The sequence below is a fragment of the Diaphorina citri genome, unplaced genomic scaffold, assembly GCF_000475195.1.
Source record: "Diaphorina citri unplaced genomic scaffold, Diaci psyllid genome assembly version 1.1 scaffold569, whole genome shotgun sequence".
In the NCBI taxonomy this organism is placed as follows: domain Eukaryota; kingdom Metazoa; phylum Arthropoda; class Insecta; order Hemiptera; family Psyllidae; genus Diaphorina; species Diaphorina citri.
This window is the reverse complement of record NW_007378003.1, coordinates 93,688-119,270: the sequence shown is the minus strand read 5'-3', so window position 1 is coordinate 119,270 and position 25,583 is coordinate 93,688. Positions and strand designations below refer to the sequence as shown.

Here is a 25,583-nt window from a genome sequence, read left to right as displayed (position 1 = left end):
GGAACTTAAATTACTGAGGTATTGTTCGGAAATCGAAGACAGAAGGAGGAAACGGAGAAAGCCAGCCGTAGAGGACGTACCTTATCTATTTACGATAAAGTCCGCCCGGGCCGGAATCGAACTCGCGACCTAGCGCTTACAAGGCAAGAGCCATTCAAACTAATTAGGCTGAAAGGGGATTATGACAGCAGTATAAATGAGGGAGGTATATTCCATTCTAAATAACCCCCAGACGAATTGAGATCAGATTGCTCAGGATAGAGAGGAGTGACCGAAGCTGTTCTTCTCAGTTTGGGAGAAAAAGTTGAAATTACCTGTAAGGACAAAAAAGGTGGAGGACCCCTGATAACTATGATTAATACCCTTAGTTAGGTGGCTCCTGCAGCGGAAAAATGAGGAAACTAGTCCTTTCAGCCCAAGTTTTTATACTTGTTCATAAGATCCAGCCAGGGAGCAATCGTCACAAATATACCCCCCTGAGGGATTGAGGGAGCAAGTGGCGCCTGGGGAACATACGCCCTTGCAGTCACTCTTTGTGATATCCGTCTCACAATTGTCGCCTGAAAAAGCAGAAATATGTAAATATAAATTACAAAGTTACAAAAGTTTTATGAGTAGTCACCGTTAACCCAGTGGTAACGCGCTGCCATGCCATGCAGAAGGTCCAGGGTTCGATGCCCACCATCGACAAAAGTTTGTACTCGTTTTTCTATTGCAAATATTTCAACGAGTTACTTTCTGGTGTTCTCGTGTTGACACAGCACCTGAATGGGAAGTATTGTGTCTTCTCGCCCATCTGATGAGAGGCATGCTACGAATTAGCAGTTCTTTCCTTGATACGAAATAAAAACGGTACTTCAAATAATTGATGGTAAACAGGACAAGGTAAACCTTTTCCCTAACCAGCCTAGTTAGAATGGGAAGTATTGTGTCTTCTCGCCCATCTGATGAGAGGCATACTACGACACAGATCACACGAGTCCAATTAGCAGTTCTTTCCTTGCTACGAAATAAAAACGGTACTTCAAATAATAGATGGTAAACAGGGCAAGGTTTTTCCCTAACCTCTGTGTTAAGTTACCACATCATTTTCCACTTGCCAAGAACATCTCAGAATGGCCTATCTCAGCCCTGTTCATAACCACGGCCTAAAGTGTAGCACGTCTGCCTTGTAAACGCTAGGTAGCGGGTTCGATTCCCGAGGTTCTTTCTTACCTATAAATCCTTTAGGACAAACACACGTGTATCCTCCCTCCTTGGAATAGCACTCTCCTCCATTCTGGCAAGGGTTAGAATAACACAGGTTAACTTCAGCATCACACAGGTACCTCTCTTTGCCTCCTGAAATTCGCAAACAAATAAACCTTGTCAAATCGGAAACGAAGAGAAAAATCGAAGAAATGTTCTTTGAAACAAAGCTGAAAATTACAGTTGGCGACCAGAAAGCACGCTCAAAGCACCAGATCCTAATGATTCACTGAAGTTAAGCAACGTTGGACGTGGTTAGTATCGAGTCCAAGCCGTCATAGAACTTATCGGGATGTACCTATTAAGTGATTTAAGTAAGTGGGGAACATTTTGTGACAGGAATTTACACAAGTAAGTATGATACTAACTTACTTTCCGTTCCTCTTTTTTATCATCAAATCTTTCTTCTCCAGGTATGATTAAACCAATTAAAATGCCTTTTATTTGAAGTAAGTATGATAATTAACACAATTAAATGCCTCATAATTAAAAAATCAACGGACCTGTAAATCCAGGTGGACACACACAGGCAAACGTGGACACAGGATAAATGGGTCGAAACAGAACACTGTCCGAAGCCACAAACCCTGACGCATTGCCGAACTTGAGCACAGTCACACATTGTTCATAATTCAGACAGGGTTCTTGTACACAGAGGTTGTCGTCGAATGGTAACACCTGTAGAATGGAATAGATTATAATATAATAGAAGATATATCAATTAATCAAATCATGAATTATTTGTGGTGAAGCAGAGAGCTTCTTCACAAATTTTGTGGACATCACAGCATTACTAAGTGCCTCCTTTACTATTAATTCTCATTTAGTGCCACCTTTACTATTAATTCTCATTATTAGGAACATTTCAGTCATAATTAGGAACCCAATTTCTGCTTTCTAGGTGTTGTGGTTCTGGAGGTAGACCGATCAGTGTGTGAGTGCATCTCGCTTTCATGTATGTAAAGATTTTCCTCGATTTTCAAAACAAAAACTCACCATTAAAGTAGCCGAACTATTCTGTCCGATCTGAATGGACATGATGAACGCAAAGGGTTGATTGGTCCGCAGTGACAGTGATGTAAACCAGGGCAGCTGTACCGGTCGTAATGTGCTTTCTCTTCCTCAGAGAGGAGACGGGAAGCTGTGTGAACCTGGGAAAAAATGAGAATGTTTATAAAGTAATCTTCTAAGGATGCCTTTGGGATTGATTTTATTGTCGCCGAATCCACCTTCCAATCAAGAGTATTTCATCACAATGAAGTTGACAAAAAATATTTCATGATTGGCTAATTAATAAAAAGTTCAATGGCGACTTTCATTGATTATACCTACTTCCACTTCCTTGGAGTCGAGGACATACGAGGAGGTGTTGGCGCAGAACGTGCCCAGTGTGGAGCCGTGACGAACCACTAGCTCGGTGTCGCATTCATCGATACTCAGTGTGGCACTCTGTAATCATACAAGTTTGATACAATCATTAATCTAATGTGGAATAGAATAGGTAGTTATTGTTTATACTGTCGTTCTGCAGTGTAAAATCTCTTTTTATACAATTCTGCTGTTATTGTAGCGGCTTCAGCTGTAGCCGAATGGTGATGGCAGAATAAAGGAAAGATTTTTTTCCTGCCATACACCGCGGTGATGGTCTCTAGCCATGTTTAGTTGACTCGCTCGTGTGGCACTCTGTAATCATACAAGTTTGATACAATCATTAATCTAATGTGGAATAGAATAGGTAGTTATTGTTTATACTGTCGTTCTGTGGGGATTCAGCTAAAACTTACCTGTACGGTAGCTAGACGCGCTAGTATGCCTCTGTTCAGATAGACACGTTCCTGTAGGAACTGGGGATTCAGCTAAAACTTACCTGTACGGTAGCTAGACGCGCTAGTATGCCTCTGTTCAGATACACACGTTCCTGTAAGAACTGGGGAGGATAGAAGGTGCCATCCGAGGCGCGAGCTGAGAAACTAACGTTGAGAATACGAGAAGTGACGTCTGTGTCATCCTGGAAATAAAATATGAGGTACAAATAATTATGTATCGAATCGAAAATCGAATCATGAAAAAGTAATTGTTTGTGGTAAAACAGACCTTTTTCACATTTTTGTGGATATCACAGCATTACTAAATGCCTCCTTTGCAATGAATTTCCCATATTTCGATTATCTTTTTACACTGGTAATGCCTACCACTGGTGACCTCACGAGGCTGAGTGCACCCCGTATTCCAAACACAGAGTCGAAAAAACTCCGACCCTGCCGGAAATCAAACCGGGGATCTCCGAAGTGCAAGCCTACCCACTCAGCCATGAAGGTTGCTATTCTGATTCTTACCTGAATGCTAAACAGGTATATATTCTCTCTCGGGCACGGAATAATAGCAGCCAGTCCATCCATGAAGAAGTTGAGCAGGGGAGATAGGAAGGCCTCCTTGGTCATGTCATCAAGTCGTACGGTGATGGAATTAAACAACATCTCATCCGACTCGCTCGTCCTGAACCGCAGTCAACCATTGTGCTTATTCGTTAAAAGCAGAGATAACTCTTTGAAAGGCTACTAGCAATCTACACAGGCTAGGGTTAGCTTTTCTAATCCCTGTTAGTCCCACAGCTAGACACTAGTCTACTCTCTGTTAAATATCCCCTAGCCAGATGTGGTATTCAAATTTTGGCATTAATTAGTGTACCAGTACACTATCATAAGTGTCATTATCATCACTTTACTTTAGGGAGAAACCATCTCGTCTGTCACCAGCCTGACTTGTAGAGTCATTGAGGCTTTCACTTCATTCAGACCGTCTGAGACTGAGACATCCATGACTGCTTGCTTGGGAACGTTGGTGTTTAGCTGAGGCGATAGACTTAGCTGTGAATGACAAATAGGACACACATTATAACACATACGAGGGTAAAGGGGATTATTATTTAATATACCTTATTTATACTGTCGGCTAAGACTAAAAAGTCCCATCATGCCAACAGTTCAAAGAGGGGTTTTACTCATCCATTCGGCATCAAGCTGCCCTTCTCACATGAACCTCAAACAGTTTGAGTGGGGCCAGAAAAAGTCAGCCGTACGAGATGCCCAGATGGTCAGCCATCCGAATATCAATCACGCAGAACCCCGATTCAATTTATTGATCCATTGGGACGTGGTGGATTTCAAATGGTGTGGTGGTTAGCAAAGGCGGACTTTGAACGTGGAAATTCTTGGTTCGAGTCTAAGTTAAATAATAAAATTTAGCGTAGTGTAATAAGCGAGGAACATTTGTGACAAGTATTTATGATTAATAAAATTCCTATTGTTGGTGCATTCAAAGTACTATCCCTACAGGTTAAAGTTCAAGGTATATTATTTATTAATCCAAGGCTTCGGAAATTCAAAGTCTCAGCTGCCTTTTTCAAAACAATAGATTTACCAAGAATTGGGATTTTTTGACAAAATTTATATCGGAACAAATATTCAAACAAACAAACAAACATACCTGTCCATCTTCGGATCTCTTGTCCACGGATATGACCAGAGATAACACAGGGGAACCCAAAACAAGTGATACTCCCCATCGTGACGTCACCGTATCATCTACATCTAACGGCATTAGAGTGTCCAGCTCCTTGTATTGCGTGTAGCCTATCACTGCTGTATCTCCTGGAAAGACAAAAGGGGCCACATTATTACTGGTTCATAGAGAGCCATGATTAATATTGTAAAAATTAAGAAAAAGAAAAAAAGACACCCCCCTCGAGAATGATGATTTCCAAGGGAATGATGGTTTTGCTCATTTGCTGTGATCAAAAGGGAAATTTCAGGCTGGTACCCTGCCTGTTTAAAGTTCCCCCAGTAAGGGGAATAGGGCAGTCAAACACCCTTAGTAGGCGTGCACAACGGAGAACCGACCATCGATCCTCACCTCGTACCAACCCAAGAGGGAATAAACAAACCACGCTAATGAATAGAAGCGTCCTTCACGGAGCCTTGACCATAGTTCCGACCCTAGCAAAAGGGAAATTTCAGGCTGGTACCCTGCCTGTTTAAAGTTCCCCCAGTAAGGGGAATAGGGCAGTCAAACACCCTTAGTAGGCGTGTACAACGGAGAACCGCCCATCGATCCTCGCCTCGTACCAACCCAAGAGGGAATAAACAAACCATGCTAATGAATAGAAGCGTCCTTAACGGAGCCTTGACCATAGTTCCGACCCTAACCTCGCAGAAAATCAAGAAATTGAGCCAACTATTTTTTCTGCGATGGTCTCCGCGAGGGTCAGTGGTAAAACTCACCAGAGGGCCACTAAAGTTCTGACTGGATGACTTGGCCAAGGTATCCACCTCATCGTCGGGCAGGGGAGGTAACTTTCTCCCCATCATTCGCATGATACTTCGCATCAAACTGGCTCGGATCCGAGGATTGCCGAAACAGTAGCCAGTCAATAGGAACCAAGCATGGAGAGGTACAGCTATAGCCATGGCGTAGGTTAGCTTGGGATCTCGCTCAGTGGCAGACACTAGCTCGAATACCCACGCAGCGACCAGCATGGGGAGAGCCACCACATTGAGCCAGAGGAGAGTTCTGGAAGATAAATAGAACAATATAAATGGATTAATAAAAGAATAGAATGATGGTGGATTTCACCAACCTTCTTTTCAGCCTCAAACAGCTCGTTAGCTTAACAGCCCTGTTAAGCCAATACAAATTAAATGGAACTTAACTGGTTGTTAGCTTAACAGGAGTTCTAATGACTGAATAAATATTGGTGAAATCCAGCATGAGACGCATAAGACCCTTTTCGATTGGGCGCTTTCATGCCGGCAGACAGGTCGTTTAACGGAGGAAATTATAATGACTGAGGCCTTATCGTCCCGAAATCGAAGAGAAAAAGAGGACATTAGAGGAGAAAGCGAAGCCAATCGAGCCTTGTCTGTTTAGGACAAACCTACTTCAAGTTACCATAGCCTGCAACGTGATGCTTGAGAGTAAACACGGGAATCGAACCCACAACCTAGCTCATACAAGGCAGGCACGTTACCTTTTCTAACATAAACTTCCCTCAAGTTACTATTGCCAGCAACGTTATGTTTGAGTGTAAACACGGGAATCGAATCCGCGAACGAGCGCTAGCAAGGCAGGCGCGCTTATCTCCAAGCTAGAAAGAGATCTAATCTGCATAAACTCACCTCAAATTTCCATAGCCTGCAACGTGATGTTTGAGTGTGAACGCGGCTCGTAGTGATAGCATGAGGAGGAATAGGTTGATAAATACTAGGAGACATACAGGACCTATTAGACTCCAAACAACACTCTCGTACAGGGATAACCAACAGCTGAAATCAAGGATAATTTATTTTTATTTAAACGTTTAAACCTTAATCTTTTAATAACTACAATGCATTCAGAGATACGTCGGAAGTCGAAGCTCTCATAGAAGCTTTCAGTAGTAGTACCTCTCATAGAAATATTAGAAAAGGGATGTATACTGGATCTTGCAATTTTATAATTCTGCGTCTAAACAGCCGTTTTCGGTTATACATAAAATCAATCTTTCATGACCAAATTTTGGCAAAAATCATCATATCGCATTTAATTTGTTTGCCTTACCTACATACCATGTACATAGCAGATAAATTGGTTCTTGGCCATACATCAAATAAAGAGAAGAATAGTTAAATTGTGTATTTCCCGTCAGATTTCTAGTATCATAATAGGGCTAGTTAGCGGATTAACACAGGAAGATGAATACAATAATACTCACAACATAGAGTTTCCATAGAGGCTGGCGCGCACGCCCACCGCTAATCCGGTAATGATAGCCGGTAGCCCGTATCCCAGTGAATAGTAGAATCCCATCTGACCATGATTGACATCCCGTAACTCGGTAAGCATACGGTACAGATGAAGTACAGCTACTAGTGCCCAGGACATGGCAGATAGCCATAGGTAATGCAGAGAGATGGCACTTAGGCGACACCACAGCTCGTGTGATACCTGCAATAGATGGAAAATACATTGTTTAGAAAAATTACACTTTAAAAGGTTTTAGATTGAAAGTAAAAGGATTTTTTAAAGCAATTTGAATAATTGTGTTAAGCATAAATGCTTGTCACAAATGTCGTTCCCCGCTTAATACACTACGCTAAATTTTATGACTTGACTTGGACTCGAACCACCAACCTCCAGATCCGAAGTCCACCGTGCTAACCACTACACCACTGAGGTTGGTTCTGTGATATACATCGTTTAGTAAAATCCATTTATTACACAAATACAAAAAAATACAAACAAAGGGCGAAATTATTGCCTGGGGCAACCTACATTCAAACAAAATTAAACTTGAAGAAGTTTTAGAGGGAAAGTATCTCAAAAACAAAGTCCCTAGAAGGCTCTTTTTTTAAAGAGGTTTGACAGAGGGAATTGTAACTGTTAAGGTCTTATCGTCCCGAATCTTTTTTTTTTTTTTAAAGAGGTTTGACAGAGGGAACTTTAACTGCTATGGTCTTATCGTCCCGAAATCGAAGAGAGAAGGAAGACAGGATAGGAGAAAGCCAGCCGTTCCGAGAACGAACATTATCCCATCAGGATAAAATCCGCCCCGGGCGGGAATCGAACCCGCGACCTAGCGCTTACAAGGCAGACGCAATACCAACTAAGCTAACTAGGCTGGCTAGAAGGCTTTTAAATATGTACGATCATCTATAAACGCATTATGTATTATGTACGACCATCTATAAACAATTTTCAAGAGATTTAACGTCCCAGTATAACTGCCAAGGTTTTTGCTGACGGGGGCTTTATTCTTCATTCAGCAAACAAACTCCTCGCCTCCTCACATGAACTTCATCCAGCAGCACGCGGTTGGCCCAGATGGTCACCCATACAGATACAAAAAACGCGCACGTTACTTAACTTTAGTGATTTTTTTTTTAAATTTACATTTATTTATCAATTTTTTTCCGTTTTTATTTCGTAGCACAAATGTCCAGATCCGAAGTCCACAGCGCAGCATTAACTATTTCATACACCACTGAGGTTGATTTATCCTCAAAGTACGGGGACTATTGTCATTCTGAGACAATTTCATTCTGAGGAAGCGGGAGGCGAATAAGCGAGACCAGAATAATAGTTTATAGGTCCTGTGGTGTAGGAAAATAGGTAAATAAGCACTATTACTATTAATATTTATTGAAATTGCTATAAATATTCAAGGAAATAGCTGGATAAAACATACCTTGAGATCCCAGGGGACAATGTTCGATGGCCACCTGACCAAACTTAGTTCTGGGCCACCAGAGGCCTCCGGCATAGCTCTTAGGACATCCATCATACACTACTTCACAACCTCGTAATGTAACTTCTGCGTAGGGATTGGGACATGAGTCACATCTGAAAGAGAACATAACATTTATTAGTTGAATCAATTTCATTCTGAGGAAGCGGGAGGCGAATAAGCGAGACCAGAATCTGGGCGATCGCGTGTTGCTTGTTTTTAACGGTCCCACTGAGGATTGTTGAGTTATAAGGCAGGTAGATTGTCCCGCATGGAGGGCAAAACCTCCGACACTAAACACCTTAGCAGTTGGTGACGAAGTAGGTATAACGCCCTGCACACAGGAGAAACGCATTCCATCTGTCAATGCACGATGAGTTTCACGGTGAGCATTCTGTGTTAACCTTATTACGGGATTCATGAAACTTCACTAGTGTGCATCGCGTCTAAATCTAGGCTACATTTAGGTGCATAATTAAAAAAGCCCCAGCTTCTAAGATTATGAGAAAAATTTCCTTTCTCTCTTCTTGGTATCGAACCCGCGGACTCACCTGCTTCCAATAACGCCGGTTCGACACCTGCATTGTCCCGTTTCCCGGTCACACTGTCCATCGTACGACCCTGTAGAATAGCAATTACACTCTATACACTGGTCACCATTGCCAGGCTGGTAGTGGTTGGGCGGACAGGAACATTCGCCTGTCGTCTTGTGGCAGTCTGAGTTGTAGCCTCGGTCCACAGGACAATTGCACGGACCACATGTGGGATGTCCCCACCAGCTCACTGGACAAGTCTGGTCTATTTTCTGGAATAACAAAGACAGGATTATGTTAAAGCCGTGTTACAACACCATTAGGTTGTGGTTATGTCATATGTACTGGGTTAGGCTAAGCTTGAATTGTCTTTTTTACAGTCCTAGCAAGCCTAGCCCGGTACATAACCACCATCTTAACTCGCAGATTTCGGAATATCAAACCCGGGATTGGATATTAATATATGTAGATGGAGTACCAAATTAACCAAGTTAAATGTTCCCCACTGTTTTTTTCCATGTCTTGAGACTCTCGGTTATTATGGTAGAAATCTCAAGAGTAATAGCCTTTCTCTGATCTTAACAAACGTCTCACCGTTCATACATAGACTTACCGTTTTACAATACTCTCCCGTGTACAGTTGCCCATCGCACTGACAGCTGTAGCCGCGATAATGATCCTTATCCGCCACACACAGTCCATTGTTCGAGCAGGGATTGAACTCGCATACCGGCTTACAGGAGGCGCCTACATAGCCCATGTGACATTTACACTCATACTTCTCCCATAGGGGCACGCAGGAGCTGTGCTGGGGGCACTTGGCTTCGGAACACTGGTCCGAGGATGTGCACCCCTCGTCTACACGGGTCTTGACTGTGGCGCGCTGTAACATGGTCTGGGTAGTGCCTGGAGGAAGTCAAATTGTTTGAATGAGAGATGGTCGAATTGGTTATTTACCTAGAGATCTCTCCAAACTTTGTTTTTATATATATATTTTTTTTTTTACATGCACATCTCTTTATTTCATATAATATGGATAGGTACCTATGCATTACAAATTTTAAATCACATTATTAGAGAAATAAGGAGACGTTACCCCTTGTCTGAACCTCAATACATAATGTATGAGGTTGTGCCAACTAAGGGGGTAATAAACTGTAGGATGTACTATGACAAGTACCAAAGAAGCTAGCCTAATAAGCTTGGAGGGTAATGCGCCTGCCTTGCAAGCGCTATTTAATCCTAAACAGATAAGGTTTGTTCCCGGAAAGGCTGCCTTTTTCCTATCCCTTCGAAGAGAAAAGGGGTACACCCTTCTCTCTTCGCTTTCGGGACGATAAAACCTTAGCAGTTACAATTCCCTCTACTAAAAAAAGAAGTTAGCCTAATTAGCTTGAAGGGTAGCGTGTCTGCCTTGCAACCGCTAGGTCGCAGGTTCGATTCACGCCTGGGACGGATTTTGTCCTAAACAGATAAGGTTCGTTCTCGGAAAGGCTGCCTTTTCCCTACCCTGTACCCCTTCTCTCTTCGCTTTCGGGACGATAAAACCTTAGCAGTTACCGTTCCCTCTATTAAAATAAAAGTACCAAAGAACTTACCAACTCGTAAATCCTTGATGCATCCATTGAACGCAGGCAGAGCATTGGTAGCGTTATCTCCAGCATTCTCATCACTGCCCAAACTTATCTTGCCCACATACGCCCCACTCAGTTTACTGTTGAACATTCGACTGGAGGCCCGGTAGCCAAAGTCCAGGGCCAGTGTCACGCCCCCGTCTGTGTCCCAGGATATTTCTATGCGATGCCAAACGCCATCATCGACCCGGCCTGTGCGCAGAACTGCCTCCTCTGTGTCCACAACGTATACCAGGTAGCCACTCTTCAACTGGAAAGGAGAGAATGTGAAAATATTTGAATTATTGAATTACTTGCCCGTGCTTCGCTATGGAAAATTGATAACTTGAGATCAGTTTAGATTTCGGCAAAATCCCAAGAGACGAGACGTCTAGAACTAGAGCATACTTATTAGGAACATTTCAGTCATAATTAGGAACCCAATTTCTGCGCAGAACTGCCTCCTCTGTGTCCACAACGTATACCAGGTAGCCACTCTTCAACTGGAAAGGAGAGAATGTGAAAATATTTGAATTACTTGCCCGTGTTTCGCTATGGAAAATTGATAACTTGAGATCAGTTTAGATTTCGGCAAAATCCTAAGAGACGAGACGTCTAGAACTAGAACATACTTATTAGGAACATTTCAGTCATAATTAGGAACCAAATTTCAGCTTTCTAGGTGTTGTGGTTCTGGAGGTAGACCGATCAGTGTGTGAGTGCATCTCGCTTTCATGTATGTAAAGATTTTCCTCGATTTTCAAGACAACAAAAACTCACCATTAAAGTAGCCGAACTATTCTGTCCGATCTGAATGGACATGATAAACGCAAAGGGTTGATTGGTCCGCAGTGACAGCGATGTAAACCAGGGCAGCTGTACCGGTCGCAGCAATGGGTTAAACGATAGGAAGCCGTCTCCATGGAAACGCCAAGCTGGTTTGATTTGCTGCGAGCAGTCTTTGCCTCCCCAGCCCTCGGTACATTGGCAATGGAATGTGCCCCAGGTATCCGTGCAGGAGCCACCGTTCTTACACGGGTTCGTGTTTCGCTATGGAAAATTGATAACTTGAGATCAGTTTAGATTTCGGCAAAATCCTAAGAGACGAGACGTCTAGAACTAGAACATAATTATTAGGAACATTTTAGTCATAATTAGGAACCAAATTTCAGCTTTCTAGGTGTTGTGGTTCTGGGGGTAGACCGATCAGTGTGTGAGTACATCTCGCTTTCATGTATGTAAAGATTTTCCTCGATTTTCAAAACAAAAACTCACCATTAAAGTAGCCGAACTATTCTGTCCGATCTGAATGGACATGATGAACGCAAAGGGTTGATTGGTCCGCAGTGACAGTGATGTAAACCAGGGCAGCTGTACCGGTCGTAGCAATGGGTTAAACGATAGGAAGCCGTCTCCATGGAAACGCCAAGCTGGTTTGATTTGCTGCGAGCAGTCTTTGCCTCCCCAGCCCTCGGTACATTGGCAATGGAATGTGCCCCAGGTATCCGTGCAGGAGCCACCGTTCTTACACGGGTTGGAATCACAGAATGGACTTCGCTCGGGACACCCGGACAGGGTACCGTTGTCCGCGACAAAACTGAAAGAAGAAGTGATGTGGAATTTTAATTGTGTTAAGCATAAATACTTGTCACAAATGTCGTTCCCTGCCTAATGCACTACGCTAAATTTTATGGCTTGACTTGGACTCGAACCACCAACCTCCAGGTCCGAAGTCCACCGCGCTAACCACTGCACCACTGAGGTTGGTTAGAAGAAGTGATATGAAGAACGTAACCATTTTACTAAGAACGTAAGGCAACCTCTTTTATTCAACTGCATTAAGGCATACCTTTAAATAGATATGTTGATGGACTTCGCTCGGGACACCCGGACAGGGTACCGTTGTCCGCGACAAAACTGAAAGAAGAAGTGATATGGAATTTTAATTGTGTTAAGTATAAATACTTGTCGCAAATGTCGTTCCCTGCTTAATGCACTACGCTAAATTTTATGGCTTGACTTGGACTCGAACCACCAACCTCCAGATCCGAAGTCCACCGCGCTAACCACTCCACTGAGGTTGGTTAGGAAAAGTGATATGAAGAACGTAACTATTTTACTAAGAACGTAAGGCAACCTCTTTTATTCAACTGGATTAAGGCATGCATTTAAATAATGGACTTCGCTCGGGACACCCGGACAGGGTACCGTTGTCCGCGACAAAACTGAAAGAAGAAGTGATATGGAATTTTAATTGTGTTAATTAAGCATAAATACTTGTCACTAATGTCGTTCCCTGCTTAATGCACTACGCTAAATTTTATGGCTTGACTTGGACTCGAACCACCAATCTCCAGATCCGAAGTCCACCGCGCTAACCACTGCACCACTGAGGTTGGTTAGAAGAAGTGATATGAAGAACGTAACTATTTTACTAAGAACGTAAGGCAACCTCTTTTATTCAACTGCATTAAGGCATACAAAAAAAAAAAAAATGGCCGCCAAAAGACACAAAGGATAGGTACAAAGAAGGGGAGGGGGGAATCAAAAGGATTATACTGTGGGTAGGATAACCGAAGCAAGCAACTTCAAATGGAAAAGAAGAGGGTAATAAGATCAAGATTCGTATAAGATTAACCCATCCTTTAGGGCTGTCCAGCCCCTACACCTAAGCATCAGTTTGGGCTTTTTGTGTATGTAATAAGATTAAAGAAACTCTTAGCAAAAAAAAAAAAAAATGGCCTTCAAAAGACACAAAGGATAGGTACAAGGGGGGGGGGGATAAAAAGGATTATACTGTGGGTAGGATAACCGAAGCAAGCAACTTCAAATGGAAAAGAAGAGGGTAATAAGATTAAAGAAACTCACCTGTTGTTGTTGTTTTAGCGGCTTTAGCTTTCGCCGAAAGGCAATAACAGAATAAAGAAAACTTACCTGTTCAAATCCAGCAGCTTTCTATCGACAAACACCGAGGCTATACAGCCGACGAAATCCTTGCTATGCACTTGGAACCTCGTGTTGGAAGGCAACGCTGGCAATCCACCGATTTGTAGCGGTCCGGTGAGATCTAGAAACCGGTGACAGGTTTCGGTGAATGAGGAACACTTGGAGTCGACCTGTTCAAATCCAGCAGCTTTCTATCGACAAACACCGAGGCTATACAGCCGACGAAATCCTTGCTATGCACTTGGAACCTCGTGTTTGAAGGCAACGCTGGCAATCCACCGATTTGTAGCGGTCCGGTGAGATCTAGAAACCGGTGACACGTTTCGGTGAATGAGGAACACTTGGAGTCAGGGGATTCAGCTAAAACTTACCTGTACGGTAGCTAGACGCGCTAGTATGCCTCTGTTCAGATAGACACGTTCCTGTAGGAACTGGGGAGGATAGAAAGTGCCATCCGAGGCGCGAGCTGAGAAACTAACGTTGAGAATACGAGAAGTGACGTCTGTGTCATCCTGGAAATAGAATATGAGGTACAAATAACTATGTATTGAATCGAAAATCGAATCATGAAAAAGTAATTACTTGTGGTAAAGCAGACCTTTTTCACATTTTTGAGGATATCACAACTTTACTAAGTGCCTCCTTTGCAATCAATTTCCCATATTTCAATTATCTTTTTACACTGGTAATGCCTACCACTGGTGACCTCACGAGGCTGAGTGCACCCCGTATTCCAAACGCAAAGTCGAAAAAACTGCGACCCTGCCGGAACTTCGAACCAGGGACCTCTGGAGTGCAAGCCTACCCAGCCATGAAGGTTGCTATTCCAGGATTTTTACGCTTTTCCCGGAATGAAATTCCATGACTATTCCATAACTTTTCCAGAAAATTTCCATGAGTTTTCCAGAAAATTAGGCAGTAAGATTACCCCTTCCATGAGGCATGAGGCAGTAAGATTACCCCTTCATTTAAACAAAATATGCAATATGCAGAATGTCAAGGAATATGAGGGGGAATGCGCCACAGGCCGTTTTTCGGAAAAACTTTATATTTAATTTGAATATTTCTAATTTTTGTCCGGATTTTTGAACACTCCGGCGTCGACTATGTGTGGACTTGTGCCGGGTGGTAAATTCCATAACTTTTCCAGGTTTTCTTTAAATTTTCACGATTTTCCATGACTTTTTGGCCGATTTTCAGATTCCATGACTTTTCCGGTTTTTCCAGGTCGCGTATAAACCCTGTATTCTGATTCTTACCTGAATGCTAAACAGGTATATATTCTCTCTCGGGCACGGAATAATAGCAGCCAGTCCATCCATGAAGAAGTTCAGCAGGGGAGATAGGAAGGCCTCCTTGGTCATGTCATCAAGTCGTACGGTGATGGAATTAAACAACATCTCGTCTGTCACCAGCCTGACTTGTAGAGTCATTGAGGCTTTCACTTCATTCAGACCGTCTGAGACTGAGACATCCATGACTGCTTGCTTGGGAACGTTGGTGTTTAGCTGAGGCGATAGACTTAGCTGTGAATGACACACAGGACACACATTATAATTATAACACATCCGAGGGTAAAGGGGATTATGACAGCAGTATAAATGAGGTAGGTATATTCCATTCTAAATAACCCCCAGACGAATTGAGATCAGATTGCTCAGGATAGATAGGAGTGAACGAAGCTGTTCTTCTCAGTTTGGGAGAAAAAGTTGAAATTACCTGTAAGGACAAAAGGTGGAGGACCCCTGATAACCATGATTAATACCCTTAGTTAGGTGGCTCCTCCAGCGGAAAAATGAGGAAACTAGTCCTTTCAGCCTAAGTTTTCATACTGTTTTCCAGGAACAACCCAGCTTTATCATTAGAAATAGACTTAGCTGTGAGTTATGAGAACATAGCTGTGAATAACATACCTGTCCAGATGTTTCATTGAGGTGCACCAGATTAGCGTTGTTCCCGGATAAGATTCGATAGTGCAGCTTATCAGATACGTCAGCATCAAATGCCGGGATTCTACCGAACCATCCTGCCGGGAAACAATCCCGGAAATTGTTGAATATAACCTGAAATACAGAAACGTAACCAGAATATTAATTATTATTTTTTAATGGGTTTAACGCCACTGCATAACTTGGAATCACTGTTAGGGTTTGGAGCGAAGGGGGGTTTTACTCATCCATTCGGCATGAAGCTGCCCTTCTCACATGAACCTCAAACAGTTTGATTGGGGCCGGAAAAAGTCAGCCGTACGAGATTAATCAGATGGTCAGCCATCCGAATATCAATCACGCAGAACCCCGATTCAATTTATTGATCCATTGGGACGTGGTGGATTCAAGTGGTGTAGTGGTTAGCAAAGGCGGACTTTGAACCTGGAAATTCTTGGTTCGCGTCCAAGTTAAATAATAAAATTTAGCGTAGTGTAATAAGCGAGGAACATTTGTGACAAGTATTTATGATTAATAAAATTCCTTTTGTTGGTGCATTCAAAGTACTATACCTACAGGTTAAAGTTCAAGGTATATTATTTATTAATCCAAGGCTTTGGAATTCAAAGTCTCAGTAGCTCTTCCGAGTGTAATAAGCGAGGAACATTTGTGACAAGTATTTATGATTAATAAAATTCCTTTTGTTGGTGCATTCAAAGTACTATCCCTACAGGGGAAAGTTCAAGGTATATTATTTATTAATCCAAGGCTTTGGAATTCAAAGTCTCAGTTCATGTTACCTGGAAGTCTTGCAGACGCGGCGCGTTATCATTCACATCGGTCACCATGATTTCAACATGCACATCAGATCTCAGGGGCGGAGAGGCAGCTCTTACTATCACGTCATACTTCTTCTTAGCAGACTCGTAGTCTAGTTCTGTATTCGATATGATCTCTGCTTTCTCCGAGCCTGGTCTTCGCATGAGAGAGAAACTAGATGCGTCCTCACCACCTGTTAGAGGGTGACAGAGAGAGAGACATTTAAACATTAAAGTGAGAAATAGGGAGTTTCGAAAATGATCTCTGCTTTCTCCGAGCCTGGTCTTCGCATGAGAGAGAAACTAGATGCGTCCTCACCACCTGTTAGAGGGTGACAGAGAGAGACATTTAAACATTAAAGTGAGAAATGGGGAGTTTCGAAAAGAGAGAGAGAGAGAGAGAAAGGATAGGAGAGTTGTTGAAACGGGTAAAACATTCCATAAGGTCCGTTCTTACTACGTATGTACCTGGATTTTGGCATATTTTTGTCATGGGCCAAGACATACTCCTTCTTTCTTGGTTTACTTCAAAGAGTGTCGGAATGCATAGAATGGAAATCAAGAGCTTACGATGTAAAATCTAGTTACACATTGTCTATTTGAGTCAAGCAGGGATGAACTGAAGTTGTTCAAAGAAAAAAGATTGGTTGGAAGTATTGACATCCTCATTTGATTAGCTCACATAAGATGGAGTAGGTCGAGTAGGTACCCTAAGGCCAGCCCCTCATGTAAAACATTCCATAAGGTCCGTTCTTACTACGTATGTACCTGGATTTTGGCATATTTTTGTCATGGGCCAAGACATACTCCTTCTTTGTTGGTTTACTTCAAAGAGTGTCGGAATGCATAGAATGGAAATCAAAAGCTTACGATGTAAAATCTAGTTACACACTGTCTATTTGAGTCAAGCAGGGATGAACTGAAGTTGTTCAAAGAAAAAAGATTGGTTGGAGGTATTGACATCCTCATTTGATTAGCTCACATAAGATGGAGTAGGTCGAGTAGGTACTCTAAGGCCAGCGCTTAACTCCAAATGGAGAGTAAAACTCCCGATTCTAAACGTTAAACACTATCATCACGTCGTTTCCCACTTACAAGCATTTAAACAAAAATCTTCACAAGGCAGATTGCACCTGGTAAATTCGAGCACAGAATTCCGGACCTTTTGGTATGCAAACCGATTACCTGGATAATAGATAGTCTAGATACACATATAGACAGCTACGCTGCCGTGCTAAGCGAAAACGCCGTATGTCAAAAAAAAAAAAAAAAAAAAAAAAAAAAAAATTTTTGGTAGGAATAATCCTTTTATGGTCTAGGTGTGCAATAAGAAAGGATTTTGCGAAAATCTAAACCGATCCTGAGATATGATCAATTTTTGATCGCTAAAATCCCATTAAAAACCACTAAAATGTTTTGCCGTATGTCAAAAACGTATGTTTGCCGTATAGATTGAAATCTTTAAACCGGATTTCCCGAAAGAAGGGTTTTTTGACATACGGCGTTTCGCTTAGCACGGCAGTACGGAATAATGACACCAAACTTAGCTACAGTGATAGTTAATGTGTGTAACGGGAATGACCAAGTACTTACCCTGACAATACTATATCCAGTAGCCACATTCTCAAGTACAGACTCCTGGAATAGTGACGTATAGAATCTGGGAGCATTATCATTGACATCTTTCACGTTGACCAGCAGTTGTGTAGTGTTGGATTTACTGGGACTACCTCCGTCTGGAAATTAAATATGTACTTAGATTAGTATTAGTATAAACAGTGCTTTATTTATTTATTTTTCAGTAGGAACAAGAACAGGTACAATAGTATAGATGAGATAACTGTTGCCATAATAGGACTTTTTAGTCTTAGCCGAGAGTATAAATAAGGTATATTAAATTATTAATAATAAATAAGATATTATTGTGATTATTTTACTGATAATCTTCCAAATTATACCTCTGTTCTTCATTTTTCATGTCATGTGTAGCCAGCCTGATTCGCTTGGAGGGTAGCGCGTCTACGTTGTAAGCGGTGAAGTCACAGATTCCCACCCGAGGCGAATTTTCTCCTACACAGATAAGGTTCCTTCTCGGAACGGCTGGCTTTCTCCTATCCTGTACTTCTCTCTTTGGTTTCGGGACGATAAGAACTCTGTAGCTACAGTTTCCTCTATCAAACATATTTTTAAAAAAAAAAGAGTAATATCAATCAACTTACCCTGAGCTCGTATAACCAGTCGGAAGGATCGCATGACCTCATAATCCAGCGGCTTCACTAGAGATACCTGTCCCGTCTGTGAGTCTATAGAGAATTGCCCCTGGGTATTACCACCTATGATGGCAAACCTTAGAGCTGCGTTTTGACCCTCATCAGCATCTGTGGCTCTGAAAAATGATGAAACTCAATTAGTTTTTGACTTGGCGGGACGAAGCACTATCGAGGACAATTGATGGGACTTATTAGTCCCAGGGAAACGAAACAGTCATAATTACATAAACATCCCAAGTACCTGTATGAAAATACCTCCAGAATTGGACCACATACCAAGTTAACAACGAAGCGTCAAGTTTTAGGGGGTAGAAATGGCTCAAGTATTCAACCTTGCCTAGTGGTTACTTTTGGCTCGAAAGTATATTTTTCCTTCCACATAGGTTGCAAGTCCTAAATACTGGACTGCATACAGGAATTTTAAAGGAACGACTCCGGTTGACATTTTAAAAGTAATATAATTAAGTGTTACTTACTTAACAGTGGCGACTACAGGGTTCTGATTGATGTTGGTATCCTCCGGTATATTGACAGTGTAGGTACGTTCCAGGAACTGAGGATAGTTATCATTGTCATCCAGAACACTCACAACCACTGTGGCACTTGATGATCTGGGAAATTAAATAACAACGAGGACTTGTTAGGAATATTACAGATGATTTTTTTTTTTTTTTGCCTTAGGCGGGAATCATACCTGCAACCTAGCGCTTACAAGGTAGTCGCGCTACCTTCAAACCTAATTAGGCTAGACTGGCTCACTAGGCTTGCACACCGGAGGTCCGGGTTTCGATTCCCAGCAGAGTCGAAGTTTTTTTCAAAGAGGTTTGATAGAGGGAACTGTAACTACTCAGGTATTATCGTCCCGAAATTGAAGAGAGAAGGAAGACAGGATAGGAGAAAGCCAGCCGCTCCGAGAACGAACATTATCCATTCAGATGAAGTCCGCCCCGGGCGGGAATCGAACCCGCGACCTAGCGCTTACAAGGCAGATGAACTTAATAATGCGCGTTTCCAGAAACTCTTTTTCGTGCGTTATCTGATTTGAAATCATAAAACCAGGCCTTCCCTACTTCGCTTGATTAAAATAAGATTGGAGCAAGAGTCGGATACATACGTAGCTATCTATGTATTACATAGATAACCCATACGTATTACACAGATATATATGTATTACATAGCTGATTGGATACATCAAACTTCTGAATGGCTATCTATGTATTACATAGATAACCCATATGTATTACATAGATATATATGTATTACATAGCTGATTGGATACATCAAACTTCTGAATAACCGCCATTTAATTGCCCTCTAATGACCCGAGCTAATTAAGAGGATGTAAAGGAATTAGTTATCCTGGTTATCTGATGGCAAACGAAAGAGCATGTTGATCCTGACGTTTATAATAAAATCTCTCATTATACCTAGAATACCTAGATGCTGCAAAGATTCAAGTACTCCTAGTTCTAGTAAAACTCACTCCATCGTATCCTTATAGCTATTACTTCGTTAAGATTACTTAATTGGTAATGACCCGAGCTAATTAAGAGGATGTAAAGGAATTAGTTATCCTGGTTATCTGATGGCAAACGAAAGAGCATGTTGATCCTGACGTGTTTATAATAAAATCTCTCATTATACCTAGAATACCTAGATGCTGCAAAGATTCAAGTACTCCTAGTTCTAGTAAAACTTACTCCATCGTATCCATAGCAATTACTTCGTCAAGATTACTTAATTGATCACTTAGCTTAAATTGACTTTCAAATGGGGTGCCCTGTTGCCCTTAAAAGGAGACCAAATTTAACCACATTCGTAGATTCGTATAAGCTTGACCCATCTTTTCGGGCTGTTTACCCCTACAACTAAGCCTCAGAGTGGGGTTTCTGTGTACGAAATTTAACCACAAAATCATCTCCCTCACAAAAGGAAACACTTGATTCGAATTGTAACGCTTGACCCATCTTTTCGGGCTGTTTACCCCTACAACTAAGCCTCAGAGTGGGGTTTCTGTGTACGAAATTTAACCACAAAATCATCTGCCTCACAAAAGGAAACACTTGATTCGCATTGTAATAAAATCAGATCAGACGCTCAAGGTTTATCCTGGTTCAGAAAGATAGAGATCGAAAGTTGCAAACTTCAATATTTGCTTTGCTCGGTCAATTAGACAACCACAAGTATGTACTTAGATTGTAGATGAACATGGGAAGGCATGTTTTTTTTTTATGAGAGGGTTTGATTGGCATGTTGAATAATGGATGCTAGTGCCCTAGAAACAAGCCTAATGCACCTATGTAGGTAGGCACTACTGAGTAAAAGTAAGACCTCTAGAACCAAGGAGATACGCCCTTAGACTTAAATGTAAAGGTTATCCTTTATTGGAAAGGCCGACTGAATTCAAATGGCAATATTGATAACCTCGTATAGATTATGAGAGTGCATAGACGTGACCTTTATCCCATGAAGAAGATAGATGAGGAATGTGTGTGCCTGATTAACTTTTCTATGAAAAAATCCATCACTCTGTGAAATGGAATTTCAATCTGAATATTAACTGCATCATCTAGTATTCTAGTAACTACTTAATCAAGTAGGTACCTACCTACATCAGCCTGAAAAAAGTATCTAACAAGGCTGTCAAAAATCCGGATTTCGGATAATATCCGGATTATCCGAAATCCGGATTTTTGTGACAGCCCTAGTATCTAAGCATTAAATTGTGTGTTTTTCGACTTTTTCGATAGGTTAAATACCTAAATTTATTTTTAGTAAGTAAGTAGGTTTCCACTAAAGCCAGGTGTTCACAAAAGTGAACTGGAAATAACTGAATTTTCTAAGTACCTAGGTATAGGTACCAGGCATTTAGGGCTTAAGACTGTCATCAGCATAAAACCCACGGTTACACCCCTAGCTCCTAGTTCATTAGGCTTTAAGTACTCTTATTATTTTTTGTTAAATCAATCCCTTATTAGATCTCTTAAATGCCGCGTCCATTCTTATTTAGGACTAAGTACTTACTTATTGCACTACTTTCTACCATTATCTACAAGGTGTCTCACCTGTATGTCATGTTCGGACGGTGACACAATCTTGGACTCTACCCCGAGTCCACCCCGTCCCGGCCCACACACGTAGCTCAAATGTATGTTGATTTTCCACGAGGGTTCCACCTGGGAGAAACAGAAGTCATGCGATGCCACCAAATCCCCCGCCGCGGGCTCGATGATGAAGCGATAATCTGACACGTCCACGTAGGAGATGATACATTCGGATGTGATGGAGGAGGGGATGAGAGAGTCGTGAAGGGAGACCACTTGCTGACTTTGACGCAGACAGATGTCCTGAGGAACGGTGCCGAGTTCCAGACTGAAACGAAAAAGAAAGGAGGAAAATTATTAATAATTGTATCTCTTATCGCCCATTTGATGAGGGACATACTACGGGACAGAAATGCTACGACACAGATCACATGCGTCTAATGTAGCAGTTGTTTTATTGCTACTTGTATGGTGCTGAATTTTACGATGGAAATTACTTACGTACTGAGAGAAATATTACAGGATAGGTAGGTAAGTAAGTTAAGTAAGGAAAGTAAAAAGTATACATATATACAAAAGAATAACGAAACATTGCGTGCAATTCTCATCTCTTTATAAATAAGTAATAGGTAGGTTTCACTGAAACAGGGGCCTCTTCCAAGAAAGATTTTTCACTCCGAACGTTCTTACGTAGAGTATACATAGATATGCTTGGGAGGAAGAGGTTGTGGAAGGGGGAAGGGGTAGTACAAAAAGTCTCCACCTTAGCTAAAAGCTCGGAATATAAGTACCTATTTTTCCCCTTTTTTAATAGTAGGTAAAATTCAAGTTAATTTCTTTTGTATAATTTCGTGCTTCCAGCTTTTATGTAAGTAAGTAACTAGGTAGGTACTTAATACATGCGTTTATACAGTTAGGTAAGTAATCCATCACATAACCTTGACATTGTAGTCATTGTAGGGACTCGTGAACTGGATAAATTATTAAAATGTAGGTACTAGGTAAATTACCAATTCAGTAGAATAAGCATGTTTTATACATCTGAGTTTTATGTAAATCAGTAAAACATTTTGACATGTTTCCAGATCCAGAAGCTCTAAGGGTTAGGTGGTAGAGAACGCCTAAGGCGTTAACCTCGCCTAGTGGTTGCCTTCCACTCAAGAGTTTATTATTATTATTATTATTAATGCTATGAGCAAGAGTATTACTGAGCTTTAACACTGGTCACATAATGCGATTAGTTGTTTCATGATGCCAACACCTGCCACTGAGCACAAACCAAACAGTTATCTGTTAAACCAACTGGTTAACTGTTGAACCAACCGCGGAGGCAGTCCCAATGAAAATGTAAACCATCAACACTAATGATAAGCACTGTTGAGCATGGTGTGTGTCTGGAGGAAGAACCGAATAGACACATGTGACTATTTTTGAGTGCTCTCAGTCTGGTGGAGACAATCTGGGAATGAGCTAGATATGACCTTCAGTGTTGGGTGGCAAAGTGTCACATTTTCATGGGAGAAAATCATATTTCTGTGTAAGTTGGTTCTTGCTTAGGTGGTAAGCACATACTTAAGTAAGTATTAAAAAAAATACGATGCCAAAATTTCATGGTATGGGTAAGTATTCCATGTATTTAATCCTCACCCTCGACTGTCATATCTTTCGCACTTTGTCATAGCGTTTGATACAAATAAGAACTATTGAAATCAATACTCTCAAATTAAACAGCACTGCTCCTAGACTAGTACATACCTACTTAGGTATTACCTAGGTGCTCAAGAAAGAACAGACCTGACGACGCGACGGATTAAATATCTAGGTAGGTAGGTATATGTATAAGTACCTAAGTAAGTAATAGCATAATAAAATGTAAGAAAATGCCTTAAGTAAGAAAATTTACTTACCTACTTAAATAGCTAATTCGGAATAAGAAGTACTTAAAAAGGCAAAGTTACAGCGAAGTATGGCGGACTATCGCGTGACAAAAACTTTAATACCTACTAACAGAGGCCACAGAGCTCATAAAGATAATACCTACCTACATGAAGAATAATAAAAGATACTTTTACTTTCATGTGCCTACAAACAGTTCTATTGCTGAAGCTAGCTAATTAGATAAATCTCCCAGAGCTGAGAACCAGAGTTTATTGATACCGAGGCGGTAAACGTTTTGGTAAGTATCCAAGTTAGGTGTACCCTCTGTAATAGAGGTATACCCTGCAGAGTAGTCTGAGATGTGGTACTATGTATCTCCATATCTCAAGGTCACTCGAGAGCACACCTGAATATTAAGTTTAGAGCTAACCACCGCTCTAACCGGTCAACAACCAATATGATCTCTATAAAACTTCACGGTTTAACTCAAACCAAAATATGTACGAGTATGTATATGGTTCCTATGTACCTACCTATAGAAATATTTATTATATTATATTTCTCTGAGGAATAACTAGGTAGGTAGGTACTCACTAATAGGTATTTGTTGAGTAGGTACCTTATACCTACATTCATATATTTTAAGGAGATATTTTCTTTTGTATGTCCTCCTCAGGAGCTCAATTCTGACTTTCGGATGATTATTCTTATTACTTACTACTTAAGGTACTTAGCAAGATAAGTGCCTAGGTAAGTACCTAAATATATTGAATATTATTTTCTTGGTTAGGTATCTACTTACCTAAGTGTACTTACTTACTTTAAGTAAGTACTTACTGATGAACTGGTCAGACCGAAATATTGAAATTCCCCAGAAAATGTAAGTAAGTAGGTACTTGGGTAAATTCTTACTAGAAAGACTTGAACCAAGTACCTACCTAATTCTACTACTCGAGTAAGTTACCCAGTAAGTAAGTAAGTACTTAGTCGGTATTTTGAAATTATAATAATTGACAAAAGAAGGAAAAGATGACTCACCTGCCGGTCGGTATCGTATAGGACACCAGGGTATGACTCTTCCATTTCTTCGCCTCCAGGTATTCCTCATTGACCAGGTCCGTCTCCAAATAGTGACTACACTTCCTAATGATAATCCTCAGCGGTACAGACATGTAGTCAATGGTGGAGTTACTAATCGAGTCCACATACAGGGTGAATATATTGGGGTATTTCACCCCATTACATTCCAGCCGATGTTTGAGCAGGACATTTCCAGTTGTCTCATCCACATGGATTATCCTCCTTATAAAAGTAGCACTCCTCTCGTGGTTAATATAATAGTAGCGTGTCGCATTGCTGTTGTTCTCGTCCGAAATGACGTTCGTGTTGAACACAACCATGCCTGGCGGATCATGATGGGTTAACTCCACAATATAGGTGTCGTTTAGGAGTCCACATACAGGGTGAATATATTGGGGTATTTCACCCCATTACATTCCAGCCGATGTTTGAGCAGGACATTTCCAGTTGTCTCATCCACATGGATTATCCTCCTTATGAAAGTAGCACTCCTCTCGTGGTTAATATAATAGTAGCGCGTCGCATTGCTGTTGTTCTCGTCCGAAATGACGTTCGTGTTGAACACAACCATGCCCGGCGGATCATGATGGGTTAACTCCACAATATAGGTGTCGTTTATTTGTATGAAACTCACGAATAATATCCAGAAGAGTAAATAATACATTTTGTAATCAAATACAAAAGTTAGTTGGAAAAAGTCCGATTCGGATAAAGGAATGTGAAATATTTCACATTTTCATTCATTTTTACTATCTGGTATGAAGTTAATACTTCAGTAGGTATAATTAGAAAAAGTAAGTTCACTATCACAGATCCTTAGGCCATACTTTTTCATTTTTTACACCTGCTTGAAAAAAATGTCAAGAGAAAGGTTTTGAATTATGAGTGGGTAAGTAATTTAAGCATGAAATTATCTATCACAGATCCTTAGGCCATACTTTTTCATTTTTTACACCTGCTTGAA

The 25,583-nt window shown here is 41.2% G+C and overlaps 1 protein-coding gene across 1 annotated transcript in view; it reads right to left on the bottom strand.

Moving 5' to 3' along the window:
• LOC103510184 (protocadherin-like wing polarity protein stan) overlaps positions 1 to 24,984 on the bottom strand; it is a gene marked incomplete at its 5' end in the record, with an annotated part of 34,153 nt that extends 9,169 nt beyond the window's left edge. Inside the window, 17 exons of the mRNA XM_026824301.1 lie at positions 8,471 to 8,625; positions 9,061 to 9,314; positions 9,656 to 9,948; positions 10,641 to 10,926; positions 11,436 to 11,705; positions 11,931 to 12,252; positions 13,590 to 13,792; positions 13,973 to 14,113; positions 14,861 to 15,127; positions 15,515 to 15,664; positions 16,330 to 16,632; positions 17,941 to 18,083; positions 18,567 to 18,733; positions 19,094 to 19,228; positions 20,318 to 20,405; positions 21,661 to 21,989; positions 24,578 to 24,984. Of these exons, the coding sequence (XP_026680102.1) occupies positions 8,471 to 8,625; positions 9,061 to 9,314; positions 9,656 to 9,948; positions 10,641 to 10,926; positions 11,436 to 11,705; positions 11,931 to 12,252; positions 13,590 to 13,792; positions 13,973 to 14,113; positions 14,861 to 15,127; positions 15,515 to 15,664; positions 16,330 to 16,632; positions 17,941 to 18,083; positions 18,567 to 18,733; positions 19,094 to 19,228; positions 20,318 to 20,405; positions 21,661 to 21,989; positions 24,578 to 24,984 (3,913 nt within the window). The remainder of the gene's footprint in view (positions 1 to 8,470; positions 8,626 to 9,060; positions 9,315 to 9,655; positions 9,949 to 10,640; positions 10,927 to 11,435; positions 11,706 to 11,930; positions 12,253 to 13,589; positions 13,793 to 13,972; positions 14,114 to 14,860; positions 15,128 to 15,514; positions 15,665 to 16,329; positions 16,633 to 17,940; positions 18,084 to 18,566; positions 18,734 to 19,093; positions 19,229 to 20,317; positions 20,406 to 21,660; positions 21,990 to 24,577) is intronic.
• Positions 24,985 to 25,583: the final 599 nt, after the last annotated feature.